Source organism: Onychostoma macrolepis, chromosome 12 (genome assembly GCF_012432095.1).
Source record: "Onychostoma macrolepis isolate SWU-2019 chromosome 12, ASM1243209v1, whole genome shotgun sequence".
NCBI lineage: Eukaryota > Metazoa > Chordata > Actinopteri > Cypriniformes > Cyprinidae > Onychostoma > Onychostoma macrolepis.
The window spans coordinates 31,199,314-31,213,041 of NC_081166.1; the positions used below are offsets into that span (position 1 = coordinate 31,199,314).

A 13,728-nucleotide genomic window follows, 5' to 3' on the forward strand; every position below is an offset into this window, starting at 1 on the left:
GTGGCAGGTGCGCCAGACTGGTGAGCGGCTTCCCCTAAGTGGCAAGCTGACAAGCGCTGGGCGATGGAGTTGGCTCTCTGCATGAAACTTTCTAGACCCACAGAATCGTCGTAGATTACCATCTGCATACGGATGCGAGGATCTAGACCTTGCCGGTAAGTACTGAGGAGCACTGTCTCATTCCACCCGCTGGACGCTGCCAGCGTCCGAAACTGCACGGTGTATTCGAGGGTGGTCTGAGCCCCCTGGCACAGACGAAGCATTTGGTCAGACACCGACAGAGTTCCTGCAGTGGAGTCGAAAACCTCCTTGAAATGGTTAGTAAATGCATTGAAGGAATTAAGTATGGCAGTGTCAGAGTTCCATATAGCTTTTGCCCAGAGTAGCGCTCGACCAGAAAGGAGAGAAATGAGAAACGCTACCTCAAAAGATGAATATGAGACGAGAGATCAGCATTTCAGCTTTTATTTCCATGTATTCATATCTGGATCTGGCACACAACTTAGAAGATATCACCTTTTGTTTGAACCCACCCATTTTTCATGTGAGCAAAAGTATCGGAACAGATTGACTTAAACTAGATCAAAGTGAATAAGACTTAATATTTAGTTGCAAATCCTTTGCTTTCAATAACTGCATCAAGTCTGTGACCGATTGACATCCCCAGACTTTTGCATTCTTCTTTTGTGATGCTTTTCCAGGCTTTCACCACAGCCTCTTTCAGTTTTGGGGGGTTACTCCTTTCACTTTAGCAGGTAAAATGCATACTCTACAGGGTTTAAGTCTGGAGATTGACTTGGCCAGTCTAAAACCTTCCACTTCTTGCCCTGATGAACTCCTTTGTTGTTTTGGCACTATATTTTGGGTCATTATCTTGCTGCATGATGATGGATCTCCCAATCAGTTTGGTTGCATCTTTCTGTAAATTGTCAGACAAAATTTTTCTTAAGACTTCTGAGTTAATTTTACTGCTGCCGTCATGTGGTACATCATTAATGAAGATTATTGAGCCTGTCCCAGAAGAAGCGATGAAAGCCCAAGCCATTACATTGCCTGTGTAATGTGTACTATAATGTACACCTGTGTACACTGTGTTTCAGATGAGCTTGTATGTTTGGGATCATGAGCAGATCCTTTCTTTCTCTAAACTTTAGCCTTTCCATCACTTTGGTCCATAAAATCAGTCCATAAAACCTTGTCCCAGAATTTTTGAGGCTCGTCTCCTATTCTTCTCGCTAATGAGTGGTTTGCATCTTCTGGTGTAGCCTCTGTACTTTTGTTCATGAAGTCTTCTGCGAACAGTAGATTGTGATACCTTCACTCCTGCCCACTGGAGGTTGTTGCTGATGTCACTAACAGTTTTAGGGTCTTTCTTTACAGCTGTCACAATGTTTCTGTTGTCAACTGCTGATGTTTTCCTTGATCTACCCGTTCAAGGTGTGTTACTTAGTACACCAGTGGTTTCTTTCTACCTCGGGAGATTCCAAATGGTTGTACTTGCTATTGCCAGTGTTTGTGCAATGGTTTGATTGATTTTTCATCTTCTCTCAGCTTCACAATTGCTCGTTTTTCACCCATAAACACCTCTCTGGTTTTCATGTTGGTTACACGTCTAACTAACTATAAATGCAGTCTGCATGGATCTGAAACTGAGCGCAGACATTCAGTGCTATTTATTGTTTGAATAATCAATTAATAGGACACACCAGGGCAACAAAACACACCTGTCAGTCACATGTTCCAATACTTTTAGTATCATGAAAAATTGGTGGGTTCAAACAAAAGGTAATATCTTGTAAGTTGTGTATCAGATCCAGATGAAAATACCTGTAAATAAAAGCTGAAATGTTAATCTCTCATCTCATATCCATCTTTTGATGTCAAACCCAAATGTTTTCAGTCTACAGCAAAAATAAAGGAATTGGCCTCACTGTTCCAATACTTTTGGAGGGCACTGTATATATACATACATATATATATATATATATATATATATATATATATATATATATATACATACAAGTTTTAGGCAATTCTAGCTGTAGACAGACAATGAAGGTGTGTGTGGTGTGGATTTATATGCAGGGTGGTTGATGAGGTGGTTGGTCAGTGGCAGGTGCAGATGACGACTGAAAGTTTGCAGGTGAGGACCGAAGGATGCTGGAAAATGTACTAGTACTTATTTAATAGATAATAGTACACATTTATTAGATACTAATACTTATTAAAAAAATTTACTACACTCTAAAAATGCTGGATTAAAAGCAACCATTTCTAGGTTATTTGGCAACCCAATGCTGGGTAAATATTGAGCAGAACACATGCTGCGTTATTTTAACCTGCGTATTTTATTTAAATGTTTGCTGGGTTGTTTCTTGACAATTCTGAGTCAGTCAGCCTATCGAAGGTTTTTCATTTTAAATAATAAAAATGCACTCTAAAGTCAAGTCAAGTCACCTTTATTTATATAGCACTTTTAACAATACAGATTGTGTCAAAGCAAATTTCCAATATCAAAATAGGAAAATAGTGTGTCAATAATGTAAAGTGCTACAGGTGGAGAGGAGAGAGAGAGAGATAGAGCCAATTCAGTGGATGGGGATTATTAGGAGGCCATGATTCATAAGGGCCAGTGGAAGGAATTTGGCCAGGACACAGGGGTTACACTCCTACTCTTTAAGAGAAGTGCCATGGGATTTTATAAATAATAATAATAATACTAATAATAATAATAATAATAATACATTTTATTTAAAGGCGCTTTTCAGGGCACTCAAGGACACCGTAAAGTAGAGTGATAATCATAAAATCTTGACAGCAATACAGAAAATAACAACTATTAACAATAAATCAGTTAAAATTGATCATAAAAAGCTAATCTAAACAGGTAAGTTTTAAGGCATAATTTAAAAGTAGTCAGACAGTCACTTTCTCGAATAGATTGTGGAAGAGAATTCCAGAGATTAGGAGCAGCACAATTGAAAGCACTAGACCCCATAGTGGCTAAACGAACAGAAGGTACAACAAGGGAAACAGAAAGAAGATCTGAGAGTACGTTTCAGGATGTAAATATGAAGCAAATCAGAAAGATAAGGTGGGGCAGAATTATGAAGAGCTTTAAAAGTGAGAAGTAGAATCTTGTACTCTATTCAATATTTAACAGGAAGCCAGTGAAGGTACTAGAGAACTGGAGTCAAGTCAAGTCACCTTTATTTATATAGTGCTTTTAACAATACAGATTGTGTCAAAGCACTTAACAGTATCAAATTGGAGGACAGAGTGTCAGTAATGTATAATGGTAAGATTAAGCACTCAATTTTCAGTTAAAGGCATTTCATTATTGAATTCAGAGATGTCATTGTCTAGCTCAGTTTAGTTTAAATAGTATCTGTGCAATCAAATTGGCGATAATCGCTAGAAAATTAAGTGTCCCCAACTGAGCAATCCAGAGGCGACAGCAGCAAGGAACCAAAACTCCCTCTGTGACAGAATGGAGAAAAAAACCTTGGCAGAAACCAGGCTCAGTCGGGGGGCCAGTTCTCCTCTGGCCAGACGAAACCCGCAGTTCAAAAGTTTATATTTCTATTTTTTATTTTGTTGCAATTTCTAACAATAATAGTATTATGTAGTTAGGTATTTTATTATATTTTTAGTTATTTTGTTATATTTTTAGTTTTATTGTATTGTAAACAAGGTCTTCGCTGGGGATATGTCTCTGGGGATCATCTGGGTGTCCTGGTCTCCGGCTGACGATCAGGGCTGTAGACATCATCTCTTGGTGCTGATCCACCATCTGATTGGATAAGGACTGAGAAACAGAATAGGAAAAAAAACAGACAAATATTAGCCTAGATGCCATTCTACTTACGATGTAATGAGTACATCGTGTGTTATGGGGAGTGTTCTCGGTTCCGGTTGATCTAATTAATGCAGCCTAACAATCCTTTAATGGATTTGAATAATAGAAGCATATTGTCATGAGTCCGGGTCCACGATGCTCCCCCTCACCACCAGAGGTCGCCACCTCCCGTCTTCCCGGACTCAATTGCCATTACCACACACACCTGCCACTGATCACACTCCCAGCTGTTCTCCATCACCATGGTCTATTTATACGCCACACTCCCGCTACTCTGTCTGGTAGAATTATAATTGTATATTGTTGTTAGTGATTGTAGTTTCCTGTCGATGCTCTGTGGACACACGCACTGTGTTGCCGTCTGTTGTGTCCCATTCTATAGCCTGTTTTGTTTTTGCCTTGTTGGCTTTTTGTTTATTATTAAAGTAGTTTTTTCCCTGCATTTGGACCCAGACCTTGTTCTTTCCTTGCGCATCCCTACCGTGCCGTGACACATATTAGTGTGTTATGTGTAAGCCAGGCTAAAGAAATGGGTCTTAAATCTAGATTTAAACTAACAGAGTGTGTCTGCCTCCCGAACAGTGTTAGGTAGATTGTTCCAGAGTTTGGGTGCTAAATAGGAAAAGGATCTGCCGCCCGCAGTCAATTTTGATATTCTAGGTATATTATCAAACGGCCAGAGTTTTGAGAACGCAGTGGACGTGGAGGACTATAGTATGATAAGAGCTCACTCAAGTACTGAGGAGCGAAGCCATTCAGGGCTTTATAAGTAATTAACAAGATTTTAAAATCTATCCGATGTTTGATACGGAGCCAGTGCAGTGTTGACAGAACCAGGCTAATATGGTCATATTTCCTGGTTCTAGTAAGGACTCTAGCTGCTGCATTTTGGACCATCTGTAGTTTGTTGATCAAGCGTTCACAACAACCACCCAATAAAGCATTACAATAGTCTACCTTGAGGTCATAAACGCATGAATTAACATTTCTGCATTTGATGTTGAGAGCATAGGTCGCAATTTAGATATGTTTTTGAGATTAAAAAATGCAGTTTTACAGATGCTAGAAAACTGGCTTTCAAATGAAAGATTGCTATCAAACAGCACACCTAGGTTCCTGACTGATGAAGAAGAATTGACAGAGCAGCCATCAAGTGTTAGATAATGTTCTAGGTTACTATATGTGGGGTTTTTAGGTCCGATAATTAACACCTCTGTTTTTTCAGAATTTAGCAGTAAAAAATTACTCATCATCCAGTTTTTTATATCGACTATGCATTCCGTTAGTTTCTCAATTTGGTGTGTTTCACCGGGCCGTGAAGAAATATAGAGCTGAGTATCATCAGCATAACAGTGAAAGCTAACACCATGTCTCCTGATAATATCTCCCAAGGGTAACATGTAAAGTGTGAAAAGTAATGGCCCTATTACTGAGCCTTGAGGTACTCCATACTGCACTTGTGATCGATATGATACCTCTTCATTCACTGCTAAGAACTGATGGCGGTCAGATAAGTATGATTTGAACCATGCTAAGGCACTTCCACTAATGCCAACAAAGTTTTCTAGTCTATTCAAAAGAATGTTGTGGTCGATAGTGTCGAAGGCAGCACTAAGATCCAGTAGAACTAATAAAGAGATACAACCACGATCAGATGATAGAAGCAGGTAATTTATAACTCTAATGAGAGCAGTCTCAGTACTATGATACGATCTAAATCCTGACTGGTATTCCTCACAGATATCATTTTTCTCTAGGAAGGAATATAATTGTGAGGATACTACCTTTTCTAGTATCTTTGACAGAAAAGGGAGATATGAGATCGGTCTGTAATTAACTAGATCTTTGGGGTCAAGTTGTGTTTTTTTTAATGAGAGGCTTAATAACAGCCAATTTGAAGGTTTTGGGGACATATCCTAATGACAATGATGAATTAATAATAGCCAAAAGAGGATCTATGACTTCTGGAAGCAGCTCTTTTAGTAGTTTAGATGGGATAGGGTCTAACATACATGATGTCAGGCGCTCTGGCTCCTGGTTAACAATGGACTATGGTGGCTGGTGTCTCTATTTTCACGTTCCGTACAATAGAATCACCAATAACTAGAGCACTTTCATCAGGTTTCTCAGTGGGTGCTTTACTGAGTGGGGAGAACCTGTTTGATGTTCTGATCGGAACGGAAGAGTGGTGTTTTGACCCGCGACTATGCCGCCTCACAGTCACCCAGTTGCCCTGCTGCACGGGCTCAACCGAAACCGAACAATGTATAGGACTCCCTGAGCTAGTCGCATCCAAAGCAGTATCTACAGCCCTCACATTCTTACTATCCTCAACTAAAGTTTGGATGCGTGTCTCTAGTTCTAAAACCTTCTCTGTCAGCTTAACTATTTCCCTGCATTTATCATATGTGAATCCCTCGCTGCTGACAGAGACAGATAAACTGTACATGTGGAAAACAGTGCAAACAACAATAGCAGGAGAAGAAGCCATTACTCACCGTGATAGAAGATTGATACCAACTTAACCTACCACTTACCACTGTTGTTTGATGAGCTTGTGAAAAATGGAGTGAGAAAAAACAAAAAAACAATAATAGGCGCGAATAGAAATGCAAATGAAACCGCGAGTGACAAGCTAACTGGCAAACAAGCTGCACTCGCGGTTTTAAAAGCGAACGATCATTTTGGTTAGATTAGTTTGAAAGATAACACCAGAAATATGGTGGGAATTAAGTTATATATTATCACTTTAGACAAAAGGGAGTGAAAGTAAGGTAACGATTCAATAAAAAGCGAAGGTACACGGAGCTACAATCATAAACCTCTCAGCAGCACAACAGACTGAAGCAATCGATCAGAGCAATTGCAGAATGTCCTAGTAGATAACTGGAGTGATATGCTCGGTGGAAGAGGTTCTAGTAATTATACGGGCAGCTGAATTCTGGACCAATTGAAGTTTATGAAGAAGTTTATGGGGTAGCCCAAAGAGAAGGGACTTACAATAGTCAATGCTTGAGGTAACTTGGGCATGTACAACAATAGCTGTGGAAATTGATGTAAGAAATGGACGAAGGCGACTGATGTTCCATAAATGGAAATACACAGACTGAGTAATATTGTTCACATGCTTTTCAAAAGATAAAGTACTATCGAGGATGACACCCAGACTTTTAACCTGAGTAGATGAAGAGATTATAGAGTTATCAACAGAAAGTGAAAAACTATTGGATTTTGACAAGTTAGATTTGGTACCAACAAGGAGAACTTCTGTTTTGTAAGTATTTAGCTTAAGAAAGTTACGTGAAAACCAGGATTTAATCTCTTCTAAGCAATCTAAAAGAGAGGAAGAAAGAAGGGTAGAATTTGGCTTAGAAGACAAATAAAGCTGGGTGTCATCGGCATAGCAGTGAAAACTGATGCCATATTTCCTAAAAATTTAACCAAGGGGTAGTAGATAAATAATAAATAAAATAGGGCCCAAAACAGAGCCTTGAGGAACACCAGTTGTAACAGGTGAAACATATGATTTGAAATTTTTAAGTTGAATAAATTGAGTGCGCCCAGAGAGATAGGATCTGAACCAACTAAGAGGGACGCCAGTAATACCTATGGAGAGTAGTCTATCTAGGAGAACTTGATGAGAGATTATATCAAAGGCCGCGTTTAAATCGAGTAGAATAAGTATAGTTAAGAGTCCAGAGTCGGCTGACATCAGCAGATCATTAACAACTTTTACCATGGCCGTGTTTGTACTATGTGAAGGGCAATGATTACAGTGATTACAGCAACCTTAAAAGATGAAGGAACCACACCAGAGGTGAGAGACGAGTGTATAATATCAGTTACTATATCAGATAGAGAAGATAAACAAGCTTTGACCAGGTGAGTAGGGAGTGGATCTAACTGACAAGTGGAAGACTTAGATTGTTTGATAAGACCTGATATTTCATCAATAGTTGGAAGTTCAAAACTGTAAAATAGAGACAAAAGAGAATTGTGGGAAGGTAAATACAACAGATCAGATTCTGCATTATTTTGAAAAGGTAATTGTTGATGAATGTTTTCAATTTTAGTATTAAAAAAGGTCATTAATTTATCGTATAGATCACTAGAGTATAGATGAGAAGGAAGTGTATCAGGTGGCCGTAGGATATTATTTATTGTATTAAACAAGGACCTTGTATTCCCTTCATCTATCCCAATTATATTAGAATAGTAATCAGATTTAGAGGTTAGCAGAGCATTCTTGTAAGAGAGCATATGATCTATGTACATATCTTTATGAATATTAAGTCCAGTTTTAGTGTATAAACTTTCCACGCGACGCCCCTTAGTTTTAAGATCTCACAGTTCTGGTGTAAACCAGGGTGCAGAATGGGTAAAATAAACAGTCTGAGTTTTTAAATGTGCAAGTGTATCAAGCACACTATGCAGTCCCTCGTTATAATAGGAAACCAAGTCATCCAGAGTAGAGAAAGCATTGCTCCTGAAGAAATTGTCCAGTCCATCAGAAAGAGCAGATAAATCGATGTTCTTGATATTACAAAATGAAATGGAACGACTCGTATTGTTTTTTTTTTTTCAACCATTAAGTTAGAACTGAATGATATTAACTTATGATCTGATATGGGCAAGTCTAAAGCACGACAGTTGGAAGGTATTACACCAAAACAGCAAATAAGGTCAAGAATATGCCTTTACAATGAGTTGGAAAATCGACAAATTGCTGTATTCCAAAACTATCAAGGCATGATATAAAATATAGTGAAAGTGTTGTTGACATTGTCCATGTGTATATTAAAATCACTCAGTATGATAACATTTTGAGATGTAGAACTCAGTAAAGTTAAAAATACAGAAAAGTCATTTTAAAAACTAGTATTGCTCCTGGGTGGACGATAAACAGTGGCTATAACAGTAGGGACAGGCCCATTCATTTGCAGAACAGTGGACTCAAATGATTCATACAGAGGCACGTTCATGGGAGAAACTTTCCACTTCTCATTATAAAGTATCGCACGCCCTCCACCTCAGCCAGATGCGTGAGGTTGACAGGTGTAAACAAAGCCAGGAGGGACAGATTGATTAAGCTGCGAAAAATCATGGGATTGTTGCCAAGTTTCACTAAGACAAAGGAAGTCAAACTTACTGTCATTCAGGAGATCATAAATAAGAGGTCCTTTGTTTGCTAAGCAGCGAATATTGAATAAACCAAAAGTAAGATCAGTCATACCGGATTCGATGCTAGTTGTCCTGGAGATATTGGCCAGCACACTGTGGTCAACAGTCTGTATTGACTTCTTTGGCGGACGCTGAGTGGACGACCAGAACGATCATATTGGACCGGTGTCATCGTAGATATAATTCCATCATGACCCATCCTTTAAGTTAAAAACGCTCGGCAACGTCGGACCACTCAGTCAGGTACAAGTGAACTTTTATGTTAAAATGACCAGGAAAAGGCAACAGTTGCAAACAGGGTCCGAGATAACTCTGTGAAAAGAGAGCGTCGTCATAGGTCGTGTTTAAAAGCATCAGGTTTACCAGTCAGTAAGGATCACTGAGTCGCAGATTTTCTTATTAGGTATAAACGGTCCTTTGATCCTTCTAGTTATGACAACCAAAAAAGCAACAGTAATCAAACATTTAAAATAAACAAACAAACAAACTAAAGCCATCGAGGAGCAGCGGCAGCAGTACGTGTCAGCGTTCACTCCGGAAGTATGACCACAGAGAGTCAGGACCTCGGTTTAACATCTCATCTGAAGGACGGTGCTTTTTAAAGTATAGTGTCCCCATCATACCGGGGCATTAGGACCCACACAGACCACAGGGTGAGCACCCCCTGCTGGCCTCACTAATAACTCTTCCAGCAGCAACCAAATTTTCCCTGCAGGTCCCAGGCTTAACCTTGCTTAGCTTCAAAGGGCAACCAGTCTTGGAATGCAGGGTGATGTGGCTGTGGCCACATAGGACAAAAACAGTTCATATACAGAATTTATTTGATTCAGTGGCAAGGCAGTCTTTTGCAATCATAAAATACTCAAAAAACATTTAGTAAATGTTTTAGGGTGGGATAGGAGCAGCAACAGCAGCCAAAGGGAGTCTTTGGTTAGAAAACTGCTATCAGTATGTGTTACAGTTCATTAAATGACGATCTTATTGTCAGGTACAGAAAAACTACCCAGCACCTGCGTAAAAAAATATTACAAAATAACCCAATTAAATGATCCAACAGGCTGAACCCAGCATTTAGGTAAAAAACTAAACAAAACAAACAATAATAATAATAATAACCCAACATTTTTTAGAGTGTAGTAAGAATTGTTTTGTCTTTTTAACTCTACAGTGGCCATTTTGACTAGTCATAATGTAAGGGTGGGGGCAGCTGTGACTAGTAAGATAAGAATTGTTACTAGCAACAATTAAAATAGACGCTAGAGTCTAAAAAAAAGTACTAGTGCCTAATGAATGGCTACTAGTATCTTTTAAATAGGTAGTAGTATGTACTGAAAAGTAATAGTATTTAATAAACAAGTGCTCATATCTAATGAATGCTTACTAGTTATATTTAAAAATACATTAGCCACAACTGGAATAGCCTACATAATAGTCAAAACTGAATAGTTGATATCTGAATGAAAGATCTTTGTAGAGGATATTGGGAAAATTTGAAATGTGTTTCAAAAATAACAATTTTAAATAGTAACAATAGAATAGTCACTATTTACTATTGAAAAAAGTAATAGTATCTAATAAAAAGAACTACCATCTAATGAATAAGTACTAGTATCTTTAAAAAAAGATACTAGTACAGAAAGAATAAGCATTGGTACCTAAAGAATAAACACTAGTAGCCAACAAATAAGTACTAGTAGCTAATGTAATAGATACGATTAGCTAAAAAATAAGTACGTTTTATTTTGGACGTTTTATAGATTAAGTATTAAACGGCTCGCCATAACAGTTTGATTCGACTGCCCAGTCAGCAAACAAATTTGGCCCAGATTTGTCATGCATCTGGCACAGCTGGCATTCATCCGACACTGGCATACAGCATGTGGGCCAAACATGGCCCGGGTTTGGCAGAGATGGTACCGGGTTTAAGACGGCACACAAGAATGGGCCAGATGTCAAATGTAGTATTTGGCCCAGATGTCAAATATAGATATGTGGGCCACATAAGTATTGCCGATCTTAACCCACATTTAAAATCCATTTCAAATATTTTTGAGTAAAATGCCAATGTTTTCCCATACAGAAAGGTAATATATTCACATATATGTGAAACACTGTTAAATATATTTTGAAAATATACTTTGAAAATGCATAACATAAAGCTCATGTTGTGTGTTATTATGTGTTTACTTGTATGCAAAATTATATTCGTCTCATATGATATTATATAATATATGATATCATATAGTATATTATAGAATAGTATATTCTGTTGTTTTATATATACAGTGGGTACGGAAAGTATTCAGACCCCCTTAAATTTGTCATTCTTTGTTATATTGCAGCCATTTGCGAAAATCATTTAAGTTCTTTTTTCCTCATTAATGTACACACAGCACCATCTTGGAGTTCTCACCATCTTGGAGTCTTTCAGGTGTTTTTTAGCAAACTCCATGCGGGCTTTCATGTGTCTTGTACTGAGGAGAGGCTTCCGTCGGGCCACCCTGCCATAAAGCCCCGATTGGTGGAGGGCTGCAATGATGGTTGACTTTCTACAACTTTCTCCCATCTCCCGACTGCATCTCTGGAGCTCAGCCACAGTGATCTTTGGGTTCTTCTTTACCTCTCTCACCAAGGCTCTTCTCCCCCGATAGCTCAGTTTGGCCGGACAGCCAGCTCTAGGAAGGGTTCTGGTCATCCCAAACGTCTTCCATTTAAGGATTATGGAGGCCACTGTGTTCTTAGGAACCTTAAGTGCAGCAGAATTTTTTTGGTAACCTTGGCCAGATCTGTGCCTTACCACAATTCTGTCTCTGAGCTCTTCAGGCAGTTCCTTTGACCTCATGATTCTCATTTGCTCTGACATGCACTGTGAGCTGTAAGGTCTTATATAGACAGGTGTGTGGCTTTCCTAATCAAGTCCAATCAGTATAATCAAACACAGCTGGACTCAAATGAAGGTGTAGAACCATCTCAAGGATGATCAGAAGAAATGGACAGCACCTGAGTTAAATATATGAGTGTCACAGCAAAGGGTCTGAATACTTAGGACCATGTGATATTTCAGTTTTCTTTTTAATAAATCTGCAAAATGTCAACAATTCTGTGTTTTCTGTCAATATGGGGTGCTGTGTGTACATTAATGAGGGAAAAAATGAACTTAAATGATTTTAGCAAATGGCTGCAATATAACAAAGAGTGAAAAATTTAAGGGGTCTGAATACTTTCCGTACCCACTGTATATATATATATATATATATATATATATATATATATATATATATATAGCAAAAGCTGATTGTGTGGGCCGGAGCTGGGCCAGAGAAAAATTGCTATGTGGGTGGTTGGTATTATTCACTATGGGGTTTTCAAAACATTTCTCTCTGAGTCAAAGGCATTTTTTTCTATGCAGAAACAATCATAGTCCTCAGTATCACATCAATCTTAGTGATTCACTTTAAAGGAAAATTAAATAAATAAATACAAAAATTGAGGTTGTAAATAAAGATTATTGGAGTATGTTTTACAAGAAAATACTTTTTCAGTTTTTCCACTTCAGTTTTACTACTTTTCAAGTTGAATGTTTAATTCAATTATTTGTGCAATATGCTAGCAATTTCTGAGTTAAAACTGTTTCCTTCCAAGTAAATCCTACCATTTATGTTCCTCAGTGTAGCACCAAAACCAAGCATTTTAATCAGATGGTCAGGGACTGGGGAAATAGTTATGACCTTAATCAAAATAATATATATTAGCTGTGGTCCATTTAAAAACATTTGTAAACAACTTTAGTTAATGTTTATTTACTATTGCACTATTGTTATTATTATTTTAGCATTTTAGTTTCACCTGCTTGTATGTCAAAATCATTGCTGTTTGTTTTGATTTCAAGGTACACAAAATAGTACTTTCAATACGCTGAAAATTATTTGTCATTATTTTTAGTCATTATTTTCGTTTGAGGAAAAAGAGGTTTTATTGGTAAAATCTTGTTTCCTCTGTGGTAGTTCCTCTTTAGTCATATGCGTCACGCTATTTCCATTTGATTTTTCTCTCAGTCCCACCTAATATTCTTCACTCTGTCTTGCGACTCAAGTATCAGTCTCTGTTGTTCATACTCCTCCTCTGTTTGTACCTTGATGCAGAAATGGACTGGAATTTCCGGTGGCTCTTATGTTTGTTTTATGGTAAGATCAAATTTATTTGTAATTAAATGTGGCATAAGCTGTACTGAAATGACCTAATGCCATAAAGAACATAAACACAAACAAAAAATCTTTTCTTCAGTTGTATATTTGCTGTAAGCTGAACACATTGTGGTTTCTATGTGATATGCTACCTGTCCTTTGTTTGATTCATCAAACAAAATTACTGTCCATTTTGTTTGATGAATTTTAATAGCCTGATAATGTCAAATAGCAAATTTCTGTATGCAGTAATTTTCTCTAATCTGTTGGATATGCATTGTTGTCAAGTCTTCTGTATCATATTTGATACGCAAATTTCTAAGGCCTCTTTGCTGAAAAACCTGTTGCACACAATCTACTACATGCCTTCTTAGACATTTTTTTTTGAGAGATGTGGAGTGGCAACTGATATGTTTAGGCAGTTTGTGTACATAGTCATGGATTTACATTATACACAGAATTTCATCTTACTCTTTGGCTATAAAAACATCAATATCAGCACCA

General features: G+C 37.9%; 1 protein-coding gene across 1 annotated transcript in view; it reads left to right on the forward strand.

Moving 5' to 3' along the window:
- The first annotated feature begins 13,105 nt into the window (after positions 1 to 13,105).
- Positions 13,106 to 13,728, forward strand: part of LOC131551511 (integrin alpha-M-like) — a 40,410-nt gene continuing 39,787 nt past the window's right edge. The window contains 1 exon segment of the mRNA XM_058794515.1: positions 13,106 to 13,224. Within this exon segment, the coding sequence (XP_058650498.1) occupies positions 13,185 to 13,224 (40 nt within the window). The 5' untranslated portion in view covers positions 13,106 to 13,184.